Source organism: Anser anser, assembly GCF_964211835.1.
Source record: "Anser anser genome assembly, chromosome: 6".
Lineage (NCBI taxonomy): Eukaryota > Metazoa > Chordata > Aves > Anseriformes > Anatidae > Anser > Anser anser.
In genome coordinates, this window is record NC_139726.1 from 323360 (window position 1) to 346184 (window position 22825).

The window sequence follows — 22825 nt, forward strand, 5'->3', positions numbered from 1 at the left end:
ACAACGTTAAAAAAAATCTGGGTGGATAGATGAACAGAATCAAACATTACCGGCTGTTCCTCTTGGCTCTTGCTCTAGCATAATAAGCTTCGTAAGACTTGGGTTTCAGGTCCAATGCTTTGGTAGCAAATTCTTCAGCCATACCAAAGTCCTAAGAATTTAAACAAATGTACTCCTTACACATTGGCAATAAAAGAAAGCTGCATGCTCTTCGTTCATGGTACTGTTTCAAAAGTGCAGATCCAGTATAGAAAGTCACATTTATCGGTTAAGAAGAACAGACATTTTCAAAAAGACCAAAACCAGACCTCATCTTGGTAACCTCTCCTCTTATGTCCAAGTGAAACTGACTCCAAGGTAGCTAAAAAGCAGTGTTAATATAGATAAAATACGGTTATTTTCAACCCACAGATGTTAAAATGCTAGACGAGACTGCATGTTTAACGGGATAAGTGAGCACCTCAGATAAAAAGGCTCTAAAATGTCTTTTTAAAAATGACTAGTTAAAAACCTAGGAATATAGAAAAAAAAAGGAAAATATGTTGTACTAGTCCAGGTTTGTTTGATAAGGTATGTGACAGTTTTAGAAAAGAACTATAGTAGATCTAATATAGTTGGTCTTAATTTAATAAGAACAACATATAATAGTTCAGCTAAATTCATGGTTAAGCCAAAGGCTGGAATTAACAAAGCAGGATTGAAGTTGGGACAACGATGGCCATGGAAAAAATGAAAGCAGAAGCCAGTCTAATTTTAATAGTACCCCTGCACAGCACACGGTCTTCATGATACCAAATGATACTGAGCATGACAGTGCAGGAAACTGGAAAAGATTATCATGAAAAAAATAATAGAAGTCCTACATCCTGAGATAGCCATGAGCAGGTTGCCCAGAGAAGCTGTGGATGCCCCATCCCTGGAGGGTTCAAGGCCGGGCTGGATGGGGCCTTGGCCAACCTGATCTAGGGGGTGGCGTCCCTGCCTATGGCAGGGAAATTGGAGTTAGATGATTTTTAAGGTCCCTTCCAACCCTAACCATGGTATGATGGTGTCATGCAAGAGCAGAGTAACATGATGAACTTAAGCTGTAAATGCAAGGTGATGCACTGTAGGATTAGCAAAATGTAAATAAGAGTTTATCATTTGAATACAATGAGAACCTCACTCCTTCCCTCCCTCCCTCCCTCCCTCCCTCCCTCCCTCTCGTTGGTCACAGAGTCACTTTCAAGTACTGGTTTTATGAAACTGAGAAGTGCAGTCTGATCTAGGAAGGCATCAGGAGAGGTGGGGCCTCACAAGATGGTAGTTGTACCAGAAAAGGCAAAGTGATAGTGCTGCTGTGCAAGGCAGCAGCAGAACCGCCTATGTAAACTCCTGGACACCCATGTTTATACGTTCTTTGAATTGAAACAGATGCAAAGAACAACTTAAATGACATGGGAAATAAGTTAATGTTTCAAAAGAAGGCCTAGTGTAAAGTGTATTTAGCAAATTACAAGTTTTTGCTCTGATGGTCATTCAGGTTCTTACCAGCCATCTGATACACTGATGAAGGTAGAAAAGAAACAGCCAGCACACAGAATAAAGCTGTAGTGGTAGGTTATGCTGGTTGATAACAAAGGGTGGTGGCTGTGGCAGCATTTTCCATTTAGTCTTTTAAAAGTACTAAAAACATCCAGCAGTTTGTTATTCCAAAATAACTGATTACATAAGAATAGCTGTGATAGTTCCCACATGGCAACATGCATTCATCTTATGAACTGTCCCCATCTGTTGACACAACAAAGCCCCAAATCAGCATACAGTGAAAAGAATTCTAGAATAGTAAAAATACATGCACAGTGCTTGGACAACGTACCAATGTTTAGTAAAAGAGAAATCCTAATATTTTGGCCATGTCCAAATCTTTCCCTTGATGATAATGGTTTGAAAGATTCTGCACACCCTCCCCCGTTTCTGCCCTTTCAGCACATCAGGATAACCAAAAACCAACCACAGGAGCACAGTCGCATCAACATGTAACAACACAAGCTGTCAATAATGGAGTAGAACAGAGGTCTAGGATTCCCAGTGCTAGAGAAGCAACAGATTAAAAGCAAGAGCTTACATTTGTTTTTCGTCGACATCGTGATAAATTTAAGTACAATGAAACTCTCAGCTCATTGAACGCTTTCATTTCTTCTCCAAAGCCTTCCCTCGGAAACTTCCTCAAAGCATACTGATAGCGCTGTGCTGCTTCCTTCATCTTACCTTTCTACAGATTTAGGGAAGAAGAGGCTTTTCAGAAACTCTCAATATTACAATAAAGAATATTACAGATTCAGATAACTCTATTATCCTTTAGGCTAAAAGATATCTTACCTTCAGAAGTACCTGCTTGGATATAAATCACTAAAGTCATTTTAAGATCAATGTAACCACATTTATATTTGACATCTACCAATTGGTGCGCTTCAAGTAGAAAACACAGCCAGACATTTTTTAATATATATATATATACACCTATATATTATATATAATATATAATATTCATTATCATATTTTACATACAAATATTTATATATTATTGTTATATATGTGTGTGTCTGGCTTATATAAACCAGACACATATATTTAAAAAAATAATAAATATATATTATTACACTTTTACACACAAAGAGAGAACTTGAGAGTTAACTAGAGTTTGTCTTTCTTTCTAAAGTCATGCCTTTAATGGTATTTCACCAAGGTAGTACTTGCATTAATACATAATACATGTACCTGAAGAATTGTTCTGGTATATCTATAATACTGCATGATAAAGTTCTTAATTTTATTTATTTATTTATTAAAGGGGGCAGTCAACCATCCTTTATTATAGCTCTAAGATGCTTCTAATAGATCATGTCCTTAAATCAGGAATGGTGTACCCTTTAATCAGGTGGTGCTACTGCAGTAGAAGCTCTGGCGAAAGGAGGATGGGGAGAGGGAGAAAGAGCCGGTACAACATTCACACGTGCAGTCCAGCTACTCCCAGCTTCGCTTAGGTGTCTCAGCCATGGTTAATTGGATGGCTGAATGTATAAATTTAAAGCAGTGAAGGATCAGTCTCCTACTTTTTAACAAAGGTTGAATAAGAAAGCTAAGCCATCCCTCAGGACTACTCGGATGATCCATGGTTGCATTATGTTCAGACTCTCCAAAAGATGCTTGGAGAACATCTCTACAACAAGCTGAAGATTTGAGGCAGTTCTGCTAAAACCACTGAAATCCTCCTACTATGAAAAGATAGCAGATCTTTCAGCTGACAGAAGATTTTTTTTCTCTTAATGGATATTGTAGGAGTTAGTTTATTTTCATAAACATTGTTTCTTTTCATTTAATTAAACATTCAAAGTAGTCATAATTTACTGTTGAAACTGACATATAAAATATTTAAGATTTGTCTTGCTTATGTTATTCAACCAGAAAGCTGAGAAGTAGTTACTGTGTACTGTGAATACACTCAAATACGTGCTACTCTAATGGATAGTTATCTTGCAGATACTTTGGCAAACAAATATATCAAAGGGTATTAGAAAAAGTTTAATAAGCTAAATAACATACCATTAGCTCTAGCAAGTCTACTCAAAACTAAATGGTCTAAAAAAAGGTATCAGCAGGGGATACAACCTCTTGTAAGAAATTGTAAAACATATTAGTAACAAGCCCTGCCGTGTTAATCTCTGGTCTCAAAGTCCAGGCTGCGTCCAAGCTGCAGAGCAATGTGAGGAGAAACTGAAACAAAACAAGTTGGTGCTGGTGACACTGTGGGTGACACCTTCTCCTTTAACAACCCGTGAGTCATATTTAATACACCACTAGATTAGCGTGGCACAGGAGAGGCCTCCCAGGGACAACAGAATTGCCTTTGCTGTATTAACTGTTATCCTTTAGGTTGAAAGATGTCCCACCTTCTCATAAGACCCTGGCTGGAGTGCTGTGTTCAGCTCTGGGGCCCCCAATGTAATAGGAAGGATGTGGAAGTATTAGAACGAGTCCAGAGGAGGACCGCAAAGATGATCAAGGGGCTGGAGCACCTCTCCTACAAAGGCTGAGAGAGTTGGGGTTCTTCAGCCTGGAGAAGAGAAAGCTGTGGGGAGACCTTGTAGTGGCCCTCCAGTACCTAAAAGGGGCCTACAGAAAAGCTGGGGAGGGACTCTTTGTTGGGGATTGCAGTGATAGGACAAGGAGTAATGGCTTTAAACTAAAAGAGGGTACATTTAGATTAGACGTAAGGAGGAAATTCTTTGCTCTGAGGGTGGTAAGGCACTGGGACAGGCTGCCCAGAGAAGCTGTGGAAGCAGCCCCATCCCTGGAAGTGTTCAAGACCAGGCTGGATGGAGCTTTGGTCAACCTGGTCTAGTGGGAGGTGTCCCTGCCCATGGCAGGGGATTGAAATTAGATGGTGTTTAAGGTCTCTTCCAACCCAAACCATTCCATGATGCTGTGATTTTTATTTTTTTTTTTAAGGTACATGCTTGTATGTAAAGCTCTAACCCCATTTCAGGACCAATAAACTTGATAAATTAATCAGATGTATTCTTAAGACAGAATTTGGATGAATCTAAACAGGTCCACCCTGATTCACGATAGTAAAGTCTCAAAGGTATCTCTCCTATGTTATGCAAGGCCATGAGATTCAGATCAAAAATCAGAGATAAGGTGGCAGATATTTGAAGATCCTTATTAAAAACAAAAAAGCAACTGCAAATTCCAAATCTTATAGCTAGAACACACTTTGAATGATGTGCATATAAGTCATTCTGCTGTGTTGCACTAGTGAAATAAAGGAGGTGTATTGCAGAGTGTACAAAAAACAATTCCACTCTTCTGAGCAAGACATCACCACTAGTAAAGAGAATGTATCAAAAGAGCTGTCACTTTCCTCATTCTATATTTAAATAGCATACAAAAGAACATTACCCTGAAGTAAAGGATATGCCTGTACACTACTTAATTCAACAAGCCACTTTCAAATGAGCACCTTATATTCTGAGTTGCTTCTAAGAAGCAAACGACTGACACACGTCCACAGAGCAACTTGCTCAACTGAAAGAAAATATACTTATCCATTAACCATTGTTGTTGTTCTTTTAATTAACATACTAGTTTTAAATTATTATTCCTCAAGGTTTTCTTAATGTTTCTTGATATTGTGAGAAACAAAGTTGTGTTTTGCAGTAGAACTTGTTTTTGCAGTGGAAAATTCCACTAACCTTGCATATTTAAAAGAGATTGTGCAGGCATGACAGTAGCATAGCAGCGGGGAGTATGTTAAGCAGGTAAGGGGAGGATCCTGCTGTCCCAAAATGAAGAGGATAGCTAAGAAAAACAGGATGAGCAGTGCGAAATCAGTAAAAACAAATCACAGGCCCTCTAGTCAAGTGAGAAGAAGGAAAAAGAAAAGGAAAAGGAGAAATTAACAGTTAGTCAAATAAAATTGTACATATAGGGTATAGTAATAAGCATCAAGTAGTTTGTGAACCTGTAGTACTCAGCCGATGAGGAAAAAGTCTACCTACTTTGTACAGTATATTTCCTTCTTCCATCAGTTTCTGCAGCAGAATAAGGAGAATATCGGGTTTTGAGGTGGCCATTGCCCATGCTGCGTTTCCTGAAAATTAAATTTTAAGGATCTCTGACAAAGGGGAAAAAAATTGTTTTTTATAACTATTTGCACTGGAAAGCCTAATCCTACTTTAGTGGATATTCCACCTTCATGAAACAACTATTATTATATTTTAAGTGTGTGTGCACATGTATATTTAACATACATTCATATCCATACTTGTCCCCTACCACCCCACATAGATAGCAGACAAACATGAAAGGGTCCGATTCATTTTTCCCTTGCTCTAAAGCCAGTATAGGAAAGGATGAAAGTCCATGGTGAAGCACAGGCCTAGATAACGATCTGCATTTAATCATATTTAGTAACCAAATAACGATTTAAACATATAACAGATTTAGTAGTCATTACGTACACAGATGCACATGTACTTGCCCACTATAATACAAGACACAGACATACTTTTTGCCTACTACTTGCAAAAATGTGATTCTAAAATATATTTAGAGAACGTTATTTAAATGTAAAACTTCTTCACCTAAATCATTAATAGTGGCAGAATTAAGGATCATTAATAGCATAATAATTCTTTTCTTGTTTAAGTATATCATGACAGAGTAACCATGTAAAGACAGACTCCTCAGGCTCTCGATCATCATATGTTAAAGAAAGGAGCAGAATAAGATTACTTTCATTTCCTCACTTCTGAAGTGGAGACTTGAGGACTTGAGTGCCTACCTCTAAAAGAAGGAAAGAGATTCGTTTCTCTTGAGTGGGCATCTGCAAACCATACTACCCACAAAAATCTAGCACGTACTTCAAGATTTATTTATTAAATCTACTTTACAGAAGTGACAGCAATTCTAGCAGAGCAGATAATCAGTTCTTCCCCTTGAGTATGGATAGGTTTACTAACCTAATTTAGCTCCTTTTCTCAGGAGCATAACCACTACTGATGTATTACGACATCCAATAGCTCTGTCCAGTGGCCGCATGCCACTGTGGTCAACGTGCTCAATCATCGCTCCTCTCTCTACCAAATACTGCACCTGTAAAAAGAAATAAGACAAGCCTTGTAACATTATTCTTGGTAGGAGATACAGAACAGTGAAATGTTTAATCTACCACCTAATCTTCCTTGAAGTATATTCAATATATCTTGAGTATGATAAAGCCACTTAAAATCCATTGAACTGAATCCATTGAAGACAACAGAGCATGGCTATACTGTCAAACTATACCTAAGAGCAGCATTTTCCTAGTTAAGGAATTAAAAAAAACAACAAAAAAACACCCAAATTCTGACACTTAAGTACCTGTGTCAGAAAAACAACACATTATGCTTGTTCGCTGCTTTGTTCATGTTCTGCATGCTGATATGCAGAGAGCTACTTAAGCAAAAAGGCAGTAAAGTTCAAATGAAAACAGTAGCAGTGTAGGACCTGTGGTTTCAGCCAATTAGGAGAGGCTTCAAACACTCTGTAAGACTATGGTCACAAACAAAGTGCAGTACCAGCATATGCTCCTAGTATAGGACAAAGTGCTGTTTAAATAAAATAAAAAGAAAATACACAAACTATTTTTGTGTGAGATATTTTAAAACATTCTAGTTAACATTTTAAATACAAGTTATGGTGCTGAGGAACTGCTTCTTGTTCTATACCAAGAAAAAAACAGAACATTTGTTATTTTGTTAATTTCTCAACCATTTATCCCAACAATCTAGCACTGCAGTTTCAGACATAAACATAACAAATATAAAATGCAGCATGGACAAAAAAGAAAGTTTAGGAAACCAATATAAATGTCGTATACCATCAGCTTCCAAGTATTCAGAGCAATGAGGTAATTCTAGTAATTGTTCATCAGTAACAGCAATTAAAAGTGCAATATATAGGAAATTACAGCAATGACAGGTTTGATGTAAACAACAGTCCTTTTGTGGAACCACCGCTTACTTAAATGTGATTGGCAGTAATCTAGCACAGAGAGAGATTTTAACAATCCTTCCCATTGACAGGCCCCCGAGACCAATAACGTGCTGGCCTTGTGAGTAATCTCTGCCTTAGCACAAAGATCAGGCTGTTCAGCAATATGAACCCTTGGCACAGCTTCTACTCCAGTGTGATAAACCACAGTAGGGTATGTACAGGGCTCTTGATACCCCTCATTTCCAAGCAGGAAGAAAAAACCCCTTCATGTACCTGTGTTACTGAAGAACACTTGCAGGGGCAGGAAGAGTTCTGTGATGTGACTTCCAAAATTTGTTAAAGCTAGTTCAGAATCTAAGGACTTATTTATAATTTTAAGTTAACTCTAACAAAGGCAGAATGGAACTTAAAGCAAACTACACCATATGGTAGCATTTTCATTCGAGAACTGCTGTTATGAAACAGGATTTTGTATATGCAAACTCTAGAAAAACAGATACTGGTGAGTTTGAGAGGCTGCATATGCTATTGTTTCTCTTCCCCTGGTAACTGTAGGATCTGTTTACAGTGCTTGCAGACTGAACATGTTCTTCCGTGTAGCATGCTGAAATTACAATCCTATCTGGACAGAATTCTGAACTGTGCTCTACTGCTGAGTTTTGAAGCATGAAAACAAAAATATACAATAACTTCCAAGTCTGTGATTTTAAAGATTTACAGGAATCACAGACTTTTAACTTACTGTATAATTTAGAGAAAGAAGATAGTTTGTGAGAAAGTTACTAGACAGAAAAAGGAACTTCAGTTGTCCTGTTTCTGAAAAGACCTACGGAAGAAACTAAGAAAAACTGATTCAACATCTCAGGCCTTGTATTTCCACATTTATAGTCTGGATAGTAATGTTGGAATGTGTTTAGTGCCATGAGATTCCTAAGATGAAAACTGTATGGATTTCTAACAGTTCTCTCACTGTCACGCAACAGCTTGTAAGATTATTATCATGGACAAGTAATACTACATTATAATGGAGAAGTAAAACCTTTAATCCTTTCTGGCAGTATTATTCTTCTTTCTGTGTCTCTCTTGGTGTCTATGTTCCACTAAGGTAACCAACTGACTGGGACCCTGTCTGGTTACCTTGACTGATTAGCAAAGGCAGAAGAAAATTTTCCTTTCACATCACATCCCCCGGTCTTTTTTTTTTTTTTTTTAATTCCAGTTCATCCAACATAGAAATTATATATGCTACTTTTTATTAAGATTTAAAACATCAATTATACATGCATAATGCTGGACTTTACATCACAACTACCTTGGTACTAAAGCCTTATCTAGAAAATGCTCTTCAGAGTAAACACTCCTACTACAGTCAGGACATTAGTGGTGCCACCATCTTAACTACTCGCACAGGTTTCCTTTCTATTGTGGTTGGCAATTTTTTTTTTTTTAATTTTGTTTCGTATTATGAAAATTCAATACGTGCTTAGTTTTTCTACTATTAAGCTCTACTTACAATATCAGCATCTCCATAAAAAGCTGCCAGGTCTAAAGGTGTTCGTCCATTTTTGTCTGTCTGATCAGTTGTTGCGCCTTTCTCAACTAAATACTGAACCACTTCCCTGTGGCCTTTTAGACATGCCCAGCTCAAAGCTGACAGTCCTTCTTTGTCCAGAGATGAAATAGCTGCACCTAAAAATGAAAATCAACTTTGTAATGAAGATGTCCTGTTTAATATGCAAAATTACCCAACTCACATGGATGCAGTCTCTGGTACAGCCATGCAGCATTGAAACAGTTATTTTCTACCTTCAGAAAGGAGAAATTCCACAGTGCTCAAATGTCCTTCACAAGAAGCCACCATAAGTGGAGTTCTGCCTTGTTTGTCACTTAAATTTACATCAGACCCGTGCTTCAGAAGAAGTTTAGCAATCTGAAATAGGAAAAAAACTATTGAAAATAAATTGGTAGATTTAAATTTTTGCCATAATAAACATCTACGGGAGAAGACTAAGGTGTTATTTATAGCAATAATTTAGAAATCTCACTCAACTCTTAACTGTTTGCAAATCAGGACTTTCTCTTGATGGGAGTGGCAAGTATGAAGAAGGCTCTAAGGGTCTCTCTCCATTAAATACAGAAGCAGTCTAGTGGATCTGAAATTGTCTCTGTTCTTGGCCCAGGAAATAAAGTATTTTAAATTCCATATATTATTTTTAAGGTATATCACAATTAAGATTGGCATACCGCCAATATACTCTTGAACTGGTAAATTAAAAAATAAACTTCTGAATATGTCCCTTAGAAGTTGATGCAAATGCACATTACAAAATTTACACTGACTTATTACAGGACTAGAGATAGGGGAAATCAAAGACAGTTTCCCATATCAGTCCATTAGTTTGTGAAGACGCATCAGACCTGCCAGTGACCCTGCCGTACAGCACAGAAGAGTGGAGGAATGCCCCTCCTATTAGCTCTTGTCACAACCGCTCCATGTTCAAGAAGCAATTCGCAGACTTCCAGTTTTCCTCTTCCTGCAGCAGCTGTCAGGGCTAAAGAAAGCATTTTCATCAACATCTCTTAGCTGTTTTAACACTTCCTTTTTTACATGCACATTATATGAGTGTTAAGGAATCCCCAATTTTTTTCAACTCAGCTGTTCCACAAGATATTTCATATCTACTCTCAGACTATAGATGTGTTAGTCACAATCAGGTTAAGTCAAAAAGCCAAAGACATTCTCTTAAATAAAAAGGTAATTCTCAAAGATAACGAATACAACATGTGCATACCTTGTAGGTTAAAGAGATTCATTATGAAAATTTAGGAGAAGCCTACCAGTCTGTCTTTAAGATTTAAGACAGTTATAGTTCCTTTTTCATTATTTTTTTTTCTTCATGAGAAGAAAGCTGCTTCTCTTTCCATCAGGCCCTTCCCAAAGGTGAAGATGACAACAGTTCTGGGATTTAGCAAAGGGACTAACTAAAGCAATGTTTACTCAATACCAGGCAGTGACGTATTACCAAACAGCAGATATTTAGATTTATGCAGAAAGTCTGTTACTCAGATGATTTAGCTTAATTCTGCACTAGTTAAAATTGTTTTCCCTGTTTTTCATCAGGAAAAATACAGTAAGTAATCAATCAATACTTCTGCTTCCTACATGTTAGTCCTTGTTTTAGCCTTCAAGGTATTACTGCACATTTTACAGCACTCAAAAGACAAATATTCTCATTTGCCTTTGAGACCTGTTTTTGAGCTGGACAGTGGATGTTAACAAGAGTGACTCTGTTCTTGATCTCTATATAAAGTGTAGTAGCCATATGATGTTTGATTTTTTCCATCAGCCTCATCAGTAACGTTAACACTGTTTTGAAAATGGGTTCATGTGCTAGCTTCTGCAAGAATCAGCAAAGGATTCACCTCTCCATTTTCTAAATCCTAAGACAGCATTTTTAAATAAAAGGTGGGTCAAATTCTGAATTTCTAATAAATCATTTTTAGAATTTACAATAAATCAATTTTAGAATTTAGAAATATGGTAAATTAGATTTTAAAATTCCAATGGATACTGAAAGTAAATGAAATTACCGACACTTCAAGAAGTAGTAAATTTTTTTTTTTTAAGCAACAATAAAAAAGAAAAGAAAAAAACAAAAACAAACAAACAAAAAAACCACAGAAGTTGCTGATTCCTGGAAGTGTTCAAGAACATGTCTAGATTGGGCAACCTGATCTATTGGAAGGTGTCATTGCCCACAGCATGAAGGTTGAATCTTTAGGGTTCTTTCCAACCCAAAGCATTACATGATTCTATGAATACCTAGCTCATCCAGTCTTGGCTCACTAATCATAGAATCACTTAGGTTGGAAAAGACCTCTAAGATCATCTAGTCCCAACTTTAACCTAACACTACCAAGTTGACCACTAAACCATGTCACTATGTTCTACATCTACATGTTTTTTGAAGACCTCCAGGAATGGTGACACAACCACTTCCCTGGGCAGCCTGTTCCAATACTTCACAACCTTTTCAGTGAAGAAATATTTCCTAACATCCAACCCCAACCTTCCCTGTCTCAACTTAAGGCCATTTCCCCTTCTTTTATCACTTGATGCTTGGGAGAAGAGACCAATCCAGCTTTTCAGCTTACAGCGTAACTAACATTAGACCAACAATATAACTACCCTATACCTTACTCAGGTATAAGAAAAGTAAAGAATTCTTACAGACAGTTTAAAGAACATCATGATTGAACCCTGCTCAGGAATTCAGACTATTCTACTAGAAGAAATCACCTCTGATCTGCCAAGTGGTATTCTACAAAAGCACGGCCCACTCTGCCCTGATAAAGAAGGAAAGAATTTAAATGAAGAGCTAAACAAGCAGCTCATGTAGAACAGAAGCTGTAAGAGCAGCCAATTAAGCTGAAAGAAAAAGAGTTAACTTTGACGAATTTTTGATCTGTAGCCAACGTCGGAGAGAAACTGTAATTAGTAAAAAAAAAACCAGATGTTTTTGTGTCTGAAATAAGACAATTTGGAAAGCTATTTGTAAACAAGACTGTAAATTAGAGACAGCAGTTTGCAGAATCCAACAAGTGCAATAGAAAAATCATTAAACTGTACTTAATTGAGCATTAAAAACACCTTGTAGAGGTTAACCCTGGATTTTTTTTTTTGAGTATCAGTGCGTTTCTGAAGTATTATTTTTTTAATAAGCTGACACATTAAATTTCATACAGTCTACAAAAAGAACGCTTTATAACTAAAACTTGTGTGTTTAACTGACTACCTTCAATGTTCTATAGCATGACATTTGCATTAGCAATGCTTGTAGAAAGCTTTCTTTCATTTCCTTTGTAATTCCTTTATAACGTCAAGCTTGTATCATGACTTAGCATGACTTAGTATCCTTGCATGCAACAACTCCCCTCTGCAAGCCATCACTGTTTTAAATTAAGAGCTCTATTCTAACTTGAAAATTTTATGCTGTACTACACCTCTTTCCAAATTATGTTACATTTTATTCATACCTTCCCTATTATTCCGTTGATATACATACCCTATATACCTTGCCAATTATGCCAGCCTTATTCATCCACTTACTGAATTGTATTTTCATTCATGCTTTGTTTCCATGATACTTTTAATGACACAAGCTTTTCCCAGGACGTATTTTTGTCATTTGTTTTTGGTGTAGTTGGTAATTTTCTATGGAACTTGCCTCAAACCTTTATTCCATGCAGACATGCCCTTCAGCTGCACTAATGTGATAAAATACTGGGAATGGACACCATGATCTCTTGCTATTTTCTGCTCAGAAAGACTCACAATATAAAACATTATTGAAACAGCCTCTACAATGAGCTGAAACAACTCAGGATTCAATTGAATAGATAACAGCAGTACAAATACATGAACAGGGATTAAGCTGTTCCTGAACATGTTACGACATGAATGCTTTTTCAAGGCGTGATAGATTTTCCCCCTTTAATACAGACACTCACAAAACACACTGCTCTTCACTCCATCTGCCATGTACTTCCAAAGTTTTGTCCCATCCAGTTCCATACCACAATAACATTTTTTAAAATTAACAGCTAAAGAACCAAACACTACAATGCATACACAAGCTCGACCACACATGCAAAAATGTGATGATTCCAACAGCATATAAACTAGCACCCTTTTCACATAAATTTCTTACATTCAATAAGTGAAGAGTGATATTTCAAGTAAAGCTAATCCTGTGGCTATTTTGATTCTACATGTTTTGCTTGGCCCAAACTTACTATTTTCTATCTCAGCACAGAAGTGCCACAGGGAATTGCTCATAGCTGTTTGGACTCAGATCTTCACCTCCATCAAAAGTTAGGACTGCATAAGGAAGCACTAACTTAATGAGTAAGGATTCCCAGTCCATTAAGAAAGAATCTCAATACAAAACTTTGAAAAGAAAATATTAAGGGAAGATGAATTTAGAAAGTCTTTAAGAAACTGTACTTTTTTTTTTTTTTTTTTTTGGAACTCACTGTATTTGCATTTGGTGTATGCACAAAAGCAAAGAACATTTGCTTCTCCAATAAATGAGGAGGCTGCTTGGAATCATTAAAAGAGGCTGTTTTGAGGCATATCTTTTCATTCGCTGCCTACCTACAATGAAGGAGGCAATTGCCTAGCATTTCCTGCAAACAAATAAGATAAAAAAAATAGAAGTTTGCATACAGATAACTGTATGAAACACTACCCTGAAACTAGAGGCACTGTAGTTCCAAGGACAATTTTCAGTTTAATTAGAAAGTCACTAACTTATGGTAAGTTTAATACAAAATAACTCCTTTCAATCTGTGAGGTAAGTAGGTCTGCACTTACACTTCCAAACTTCATTTAATTGTGAAAACTGATATGTTCCCATGACTTTTACCACAGAAAATAAAAACCAAACAACCCTTGTCTTAAATGAACTCCAATTTGAGAAAAAATTAGAAGGGAAATACCTGTTTCTCCCCACAAGGCATCAGTGTCATTGATGTCAATTTCATGCTCCTTTACAATAGTCAAGATGAAACAAACCACCTGTCAAAATCAGATTCAGTTAGTCACAGAAAAATCATCACTTTGTCACTTGCAACCTATACCAATAAGCAAAAGAGTGCTTACCTCTTTATGCATATGAATCAAAGAAAATTAATATTGCTCATAATCTATCAAAGCAAGTTCAGTATGATTTTTAGTAGAACTCAAAGCATGAGAAGCATTATACAGAATGAATGGAAAACACTAACATTTGAAATGCCATAATTTATTCAAAATTAATGAAACGCCTTTTTTCTAGCTAAGAACAACTCATCTTTTTGTCCTAAAAAATAGATAGCCATTTTTAGATATGAGGAAGTGTTTATGATGAATATAATCAATTTTGCTAACAATTCAGGATTTGGCTGCTTTCACTTTCATCAGTGGATAGCAAACAAATTTTACAGAAGTGAAAGAATTAATCACTAATTCAAGTTAATCATAGTTCAGAATCCTTAAATTTATACTGAGACCGCATGGCTTATATGACAAATTAATTGTACTGAGACATTTCTGTTTGAATCATATAAACAACTTCAAATATAAGAATCTTGATCCTACATCATTTTTGTAAATTAGATTTTTTTTTTAAAAGTATCAACATGGTTTTATTTAAGAGATTTTAAGCTTCCACATTTGGCACATCACGTAAGTTATTCACAGACAATTACATCAACCTAGTGTGATCTTTATTTATGTATCTATACTTACTGATTACTTATATCTCAAGGTTAAGATTTATTTTCCCAATAAACAGAAGATCTGAATATCTACATCATTTTAGTATTTTCTCATATGTTTACTTCTAGTGTTCCTATTGCTGAATAATACCTCAATGCTGAGGATCACTTCTTTAGTCATATGCAAGATAGAAATCTGGATTTCTGTGCATAATTAATATTAAGCTAAATTAATCTGATTTGTAACTTGAGGTGTGCACCAGGGTAAAAAGTTAAGCATGCATGTGCAAAATACGATTTGTTATACTCTACAATCAATACTATAACAACACAATTTATTATACTCTCTGCAAAGTTAAATAATCCAGTTCTTTCAGCATATTTTTTTTATTTCATGCAAAGATTCTGCCTAGGGTAGAAACATACTACAGTGCATCACTGATACAGCATATTATCATTACCACTAAAGATTTAGTACAACTTCAAGAACAGTCAGGAACAAAGACAAAATTACACACTGACAAAATCTTCAAGTAATTCATTTTATTGGGTAATTAACCACAGCATTTAAAACAGTTGCTAAGAACACATACTTCTAAAAACATCTAAAGTTTCAACAATTCTGTTTTCCAAACTTTTTTTTTTTTTAAATAGTCACAAACACTGTTGTTTAATTCTGATAAATTCAAACAGATTGGAAATATCCCAGTTATCAACCTACCTGACAGTGTCCCATACTGGAAGCTGCTGTCAGCGCTTGCTGCAGCGCCTGTTTTTTTCTCAGTGAATTTTGTTCTTGAGAGGAAGCTATCCAAACAACATCAAGCAGATATTTAAGGATATCACAGTGCCCTCTCAATGCACTGTGGACCAAAGCACACTGCCCTTTCTTATCTAGATAGTCAGCCTGCATTGGAAAAAATAATGTTCAAAGTTAAAAAGTATATTGAAAGGTCATTGACAGGAGAAGTTCCCGAGCACTGGAAGAAAACAAATGTCAATCCTATTTTCAAGCAAAGAAAGAATGAAGATCTAGGGAATTACTGGCCAAACAGCCTCACCTCAATCACTGGGAAGGTGATGAAGAAACTAATCCTGGAAATCACTCCATATGCACGCGGGACAAAATGGTGATTGGGAACAGTCAGCACGGATTTATGAAGGGGAAATCATGCTTAATCTATCTGATTGTCCTCTACAATGAAGTACTAGCTTGGTGGATGAGGGCAGAGCTGTGTACGTTGTCTACCTCAACTTTAGTAAGCCTTCTGACATCGTTTCCCATAACACTCATGAACAAGCTGATGGTTACAGGTTACATAAAGCTCACAGTGAGGTGGACCTAAAACTGGCTGAATGGATGGGCCTAGAGAGTTGTAATCAGCAGCACAAAGTCCACCTAGAGGCAACTCATTAGTGGAATACTCCAGCAATCCACACACTGGGTCCAATTCAGTTTAGCATCTTCATCAGTGACCTATATGATAGGACAGAGTGCAACTTCACCATGTGGGCAGATGATAAAAAAAATTGGGAGGTGTGGTTAATGCGGCAAATGATTGTGCTGCCATTCTGATAGATCTCAACAGGCCAGAGAACTGGGCTGGGAGGAATCTTGAAGTTCAACAAAGGGAAGCGTAAAAAAATCTGCCAGCTGGGAAGGAATAACCCTAGGCATCAGTACACAGTGGGGGCTGACTGGCTGCATGGGGAAGAGTGTTATGAGCAGCAGTAGAGGGAAGCAATCCTTCTCTACTCAACACTGAGTCCACATCTGCAGGACTGTGTACATTCCTGGGCTCTCCAGTATAAGAACGGTATGGACATACTGGGGCAAGTACACAAAGGGCCACTAAGATGTTTAAGGAACTGGAGCATCTGTCACATAAGGAGAGGCAGAGAGAGACAGAATCGCTTAGCCTGGGGGGAAGAGATGGCTCAGAGAGTGAGTAGTTAGTAGTAGTGGCCAGTGGCAGGAAAACAGGCAATGGTCACAAATTAAAAACATAAAATTCCACCTAAACGCACACACAAATACTTTGTTTTACTGAAGAGCAGTCAAACGCTAGCACAGGTTGTTGCAAGTGGTTGTGTGGCCCTCATCGTTGCAGATATTCAAAAGCTGGCGGGACACAGTCCTGGGAAACTTGCACTAGCTGGCCCTATGTTGGACTAGATGATCTCCAAAACTGTAACTATTCTATGATTTCATTGCAAACTGTACTACGCTGGTACTCATTTCACAGCAGTAGATAACTGTCATGTGGGAAGTCTGATGGTCTGTTGCAATCTATCAGGGCAAAACATGCTATACGAACAGGGCTGATTTATTTATTTAGTTAGTTTACAAAATATTTTCTAACGTTATTTCAAGAAGACAAAAAATAATTTGAAGACTGTTCCCAAAATGATGCAAAGTTAGGGACTCCCTACTTTTAAAAACGGTGCAGATACCTGTTAAAAGACCTTCCCCCACCCTCTTTTAAATATAGCCAGCAACTAGGTTTTAAGTTATCCATATTTGCAAAACTACAACTTACATCAAGAAAATCCTATCATTTTTACCTACTTGCTCAGAATTTAACACAGTAATAGCAAGGGGATAAAAAAAGGAACAAAAATATCTTTAAAAAATAGATGCTACTTCTCACTGGTCTTGTAAGCTCTGAAACATCTCCATTTCAAACTTTAAACTCATACATTCTTTGCTCTTGGATAGCACCTTTTTCTAAGTGGTGACAGTCTTTGCTTCTTCTTCCATTCCATGTCTTCACTATGTTACTCCTGTCTCAAATGATCTCATCTTGTCCTTCCTCTTGCACTTCAATTAACAAGAACAATTCTCTTTCATACTCTTTTCATGTAGTTTGGCTTGCTTCCTCATTTCTCCTGTAACTTTCTAGCTGGAATCTCCTATTTGTTGGCTACCACTCAACACTGAGAAATAAAAATACTAAATAATGAAAAATACTACTCCACGACTCTTCTAGTCTGTAGAAGAGGATGCTCAGGGGAGACCTTATTGCTCTCTCCAGCTACCTGAAAGGAAGTTGTGGGGAGCTGGGGGTCAGCCTCTTCTCACACATCACTAATAGGACAAGAGGAAACAGCCTCAAGTTGTGCCAGAGGAGGTTCAGGTTGGAAATTAGTAGAAATTTCTTCTCAGAAAGAGTGGTTATGCATGGGAACGGGTTGCCCAAGGAGGTGGTGGTGTCACCATCCCTGGGGGTGTTTAAGGAAAGGTTGGATGTTGTACTGGTGGACATGGTTTAGTAGGTGATATTGTCTGTAGGAGGACAGTTGGACTAGATCTTGGAGGTCTTCTCCAACCTTAATGATCCTATGATTCTACGACTCCTAATATCAAAACAGCATGGTTTCCAGTTAATACATCTTCCTTTCTCATTACTGCTACTCACAAAGCCTGATTTGGAGACTAGTGTCCCTTGTTTAATTAGTAAGGGATAAGGGTAGAAGCTTAGCTACATATAGTTGCCGTGAAATCCCTTCTGAACAGATACACTTGCCTCAACTGAGCAGACAATTACTTTCACAAGGCAAAGTCAGCCTTTGTAAATGCTCCCCTTTGCTACTCTTGCCCACTGCCATAACAACACTTGTAGTATTTTTGGCTACGTTTTGATGATAAATGTTGGCATTTCATAATTGGATTTCTAAGCAATAGTAATGCAAATGTTTTGACATCTGGTATATGTGTAGTCCTATTAACTTCAGAGGAATTACTAATGCATGAAAAATTAGGCATGGAGATGATCAGAACGAAAATGCTCTGTTGAAAAGAAAAAGTCTGTGTACGTGTTCTGGATTTTTTTTAAATGCTCTGACAGTCTGTATTAATTATATTAGTATATAATTATGTAATCGACAGTAATTTTCTTAGGCCCTTGCTTTTTTTTTTTTCCTGCAAGCATTGCAATCTTTGCGCATCAGCTTACCTTTGCGCCCTTTTTGCACAGCAGTGAAACTATATTCATGTGACCTGCAGCTGCTGCATAACTAAGCGGAGTCATTCCATTTTCTGATGTTCCATCAATAGCAGCTCCAAATTCTAGTAGAAGAGTGACCACTTCTTCATGTCCAAGGTGTGACTGAACACACAGCACTGGAGCATTATTTAGTACTTCGGTCCTATAATTCACATTTGCTCCTGCCAAAATCAGCAGCCGACTCACCTAAAATTTAATTTAAACAAAACCATTTTTACCTCAGATTTGGCTTGAATTGTTAAATGACTTTGAAGTCTTCGTTCAGATCCTTATATGTTACTCCTTAATTTTCCTGCAGATTTTATTGGCAGACATTGGCATTACCACATATATGGCAACAACAAAAATTATAAATCATTTGCTAACCAATTAATTATTGTACCACTTAACTACGTATTCTTAATATAAGATCTACCTATCCCCTGAAACTCACCACACTGTCACCACAAATTCATCCGTTGTAACAGTATTATTTTTGAAGCTTTTATTTGGGTTACTATGCAAATTTATGTAACTGACTCCATTTATGTAGAATCAAATTGCATAAAAAATATTTCAAAAATACTGGGAGTGCATGCACATGTGCACACAAGCAAATTTATAATCAAAACACTTACCAGTTGGCTAAAATTGCAACTTGTAAGCTTGGCTTTCCCTATCCATGATCCAAGCATTCAAATAAAGCAAAACTCTAGCATTTTACATCTTTTTACTCTCACAGTACTTCCCCATACAAGAAAATGTGTCTGAACTCTGCCCAGCAAATTAGGTGGTGCCTTTGACATCCTGAAAATGCATCCACTTGCTTACTTATGTAACAAAACATGGCTACACCAAAATCAAGGTGAAATCCTTCTTTCCATCAAAACTACTAAAGAAAAATGAACTGGATATTAACGACGACTTCACAAAGTACATGCAGACTCATTATAAAGGAGTTCTTTTACAGATACATGGTATTTTTGTTTTCTTCTTATCTGTTACATTAATTTCAACATTAACAGAGTTACAGCAACATTGGCAGATGGAGCAGTGATTATACATTAATGCTTATTTTCTTACCTTCACATTGGGTGTATAAATGTTCCTCAGAGAAGCAAGGGCTGCAGAAAGTCCATCAGTACTATAACCAATCCACAAGGCTTGAAGTTGACTGGAAGAAATTCCAGTCCTTTTACTGAGACCCTAGCAGAAATGATATAACAGAAAATCTCTCTATAGTATTACAAATACTATTTATAGCTATATCTCATCAATATAAAGAGAACTAACATATATTTGTTAACCCTGGTAACAATCTCAAGTATTTTGTATAAGATTCTAACAAATTATTAAAGTAACTCAGATGAGAATCTCTAAGACACATCAATTCATTAAGATCATGAAAGCTATTAAGCTATCAGCTTTACCTTAAATATGTGAGCTTTAAGTATATGATGACCAAGTTCCATAGTTTGTTGGCGGTTTAACTTTCCCTCTTGTCGAGAAAACATGAAAGCCAGTAGAGCATGTCCACTCCTAGTAAAAAGAACGGGATTGAAAAAGAACTGTTTTTATAAGTACACTTCCAGTAAATATCCTAACATGCACACTTTGACTTTCTTTATCAGACTACTGAAACATCCTTATAACTTGATTTAAATAATTAGATGTTCAAATATCATGAAAGGCAAATTTTCTAATGGCTATCCAAACCTTCACCAGTGTAGAAAGCAACTATGTTAAGTATAGCTAGTTCACTTATTCAAACAAATTGAATAGCAACCTAAATTTAAAAAACTGATCATTAAAAAAAAAACCTATCAAATCATGAAACTTCACTGAAGCCTGCAAGACTGGTAGTTTGCAGATGGCATACACGAAACCAAACGATATCACAGCTATCTTGACTGTTGCAGCTTTCCAAGTAACACACAACGTCTGGAAATATCTGCAACGGTTGTCGTAATTTATCAAAAGATAGGAGTTGCTTCTGTCTTGTTTGTTTGTTTGTTGCTTTCATCATCACGTCTATGAGAAATTATTTTCACAAAGATTTAACAGAGAAAAAAGGGAGATTTCAGATTTGAAATATACTCTTATTACTTCTCTATTGTTACCTAACATGAAACCTATTATCAGATTTGATGAAGCTGTGGACACTGACTTACATACTGCTCCCCCTTTTGTACGTTTAATCTTACAGTCACAAACTGCAGGTACCTCAGATAAAATCCAATCTTTTTAGAAGTGAAAAACTCAAATCCTTTCAAAATTTGATATAAATTGTGTACTTGGTTATTCTACATCTACAGTAGTTGGTGTTCTAGCAAAGTGTGGAAATGGCAAAACCCTGAAGTATGCCACATACCATACATTAATCAGATCATATACTACAATAGGACAATTGACCACATGCTAATTCAGAAACTGTTTTGCTGATGAAGCTGGGGCAGGGCTTCTCATATCATCTTCACACATTTCTGAACAGAATTTTTCATAAAGGGCAGCTTTAAGTAAAACTTGGAAACAAGTCCTTCTGTTAAGAGCATGTGTTGTGCATCACGTGTTCAGCTGGCCCAGAGTGCACCTAGCAATGTCAAAAGACAGTATGGGCCAAACAGTCTGCAAACCTGATAATTCTGCCTACTGAAATGTTTTTTGTTAAGCCCACTCTCTAAAGCACAGAGAAGTCTTGGGTCTGTAATAATTTTATAAATCAGCGTCAATTTTTCTTTTGTAGAAACAAAAAAATATGGAAACTGAGCCCAAATGAACTGTTTTTCTTTCTGTTCCTGCACTCTGAACAGACATGGTGATGCTGCACATAATTGTCAACTATTTTACTATATTAATAACAACATAATACTCTCAATTCTCAAGGATTATAGCGAAGTCAAATGCAAATTCTGCAAAGTCAATTATTTTTGTCAGTTCTGATGACAATACTGTTTCTGGTCAAGTTTACCTTGATCATTCCTTGTAACTTCTGGCAACTGCTCAAGTTTACTTTCAAATATGCAAAAGTTTTCATTTGGAAAAAGTTAGCCGTGCTTTTGTTTTACCATTACTCTCTCCTCTCACCAATTGTTGAAAACAATTATGTAAAACATAACTGCAGTTATTTGAATATGATTTACTGCAAGTTTCATTTACCTTGGCTCACACAAGAAGTCAGTATTTTCACCATCTGCTCTCCAAACAAGCCATTCCCTGAAGGAAGGATGGCAGAACATACGTGTTTTGTCACGTCTTTTTATCAGAAAACATGAAAGGGCCTCCATCCTTTGGCTGAAGTCTTCCCATTGTTGTTCACCATTTATTTGGCCTGCATTAATAGCTTGGAAAATCTGGTCATCTGTCATGGGATGTAGGGATGCCAGTGCCACATTTAATATTGGGAGGGCTCGCTCAAAAGCAGAGTTTGTCATGAACTTCATGTTACACTGAAGTAAGTACAGTTCTGATAGAGACACTGGAACTACCTTATAGCTTGCACTTTTGATTACTAAATGACCTTTTTGGAAAAGATCCAAAGTCAGTTTCAAGTAGAGATAAGATCCCAGGCTTCTCATGATCAGGTGGTTACTCACTTTCCCAATAATAGCTGCATCAGCTTTTCCATTTAAAGATATGTTGTTTATAATTTCCTGACTGCTATTAATTCTGTACTGAATGTAAGCATTCAAGTCATCATGAATTTCTTTGTTGTCTGGAAAACTGTCCAGGGATATTGTGATAAAGGGAAGTGAACTTGCTACTTCCTGAAGAGGGGGAAGAAAGAAAAAACACACAAGCATTATAGCATTCCAGCACTGAACACTCACTAATGCGTCTTTCCTATACCTGTCTTCTGTAATGAGTATTAGGCAGATTAAAAACAAGCTTGCTATCTCTACTCTGGTTTTGCAAATACTGTTCACTGATAACAGCATAACAGCATTTCTGCACAGGAAGTTCTCAAACACAAGATCACTATGTGCTTCTAATTATTATTATTATTATTAAATCTTTCACTCATTCATTTGTTCATTTCTCTCTTGAAGGCCAAGGAAACA

At 36.8% G+C, this 22825-nt stretch overlaps 1 protein-coding gene across 10 annotated transcripts in view; it reads right to left on the reverse strand.

Moving 5' to 3' along the window:
• The window catches only part of TANC1 (tetratricopeptide repeat, ankyrin repeat and coiled-coil containing 1), a gene marked incomplete at its 3' end in the record, with an annotated part of 95675 nt that overhangs the window by 3770 nt on the left and 69080 nt on the right, over window positions 1-22825 (reverse strand). For 8 of the 10 annotated variants that reach the window (XM_083841647.1, XM_083841645.1, XM_083841650.1 and 5 more), the window contains 13 exons: window positions 21924-22531; window positions 20198-20306; window positions 19851-19973; window positions 18738-18974; window positions 15503-15688; window positions 14023-14101; window positions 9940-10073; window positions 9328-9451; window positions 9035-9210; window positions 6507-6639; window positions 5544-5635; window positions 2108-2254; window positions 51-151 (listed from right to left, as the gene is read on the reverse strand). In XM_083841647.1, the coding sequence (XP_083697773.1) occupies window positions 51-151; window positions 2108-2254; window positions 5544-5635; window positions 6507-6639; window positions 9035-9210; window positions 9328-9451; window positions 9940-10073; window positions 14023-14101; window positions 15503-15688; window positions 18738-18974; window positions 19851-19973; window positions 20198-20306; window positions 21924-22531 (2249 nt within the window). Of the gene's footprint in view, window positions 1-46; window positions 152-2107; window positions 2255-5543; window positions 5660-6506; window positions 6640-9034; window positions 9211-9327; window positions 9452-9939; window positions 10074-14022; window positions 14102-15502; window positions 15689-18737; window positions 18975-19850; window positions 19974-20197; window positions 20307-21923; window positions 22532-22825 lie in introns of those variants that run through there. The other 2 variants (XM_083841651.1, XM_083841643.1) reach the window with 2 other exon arrangements.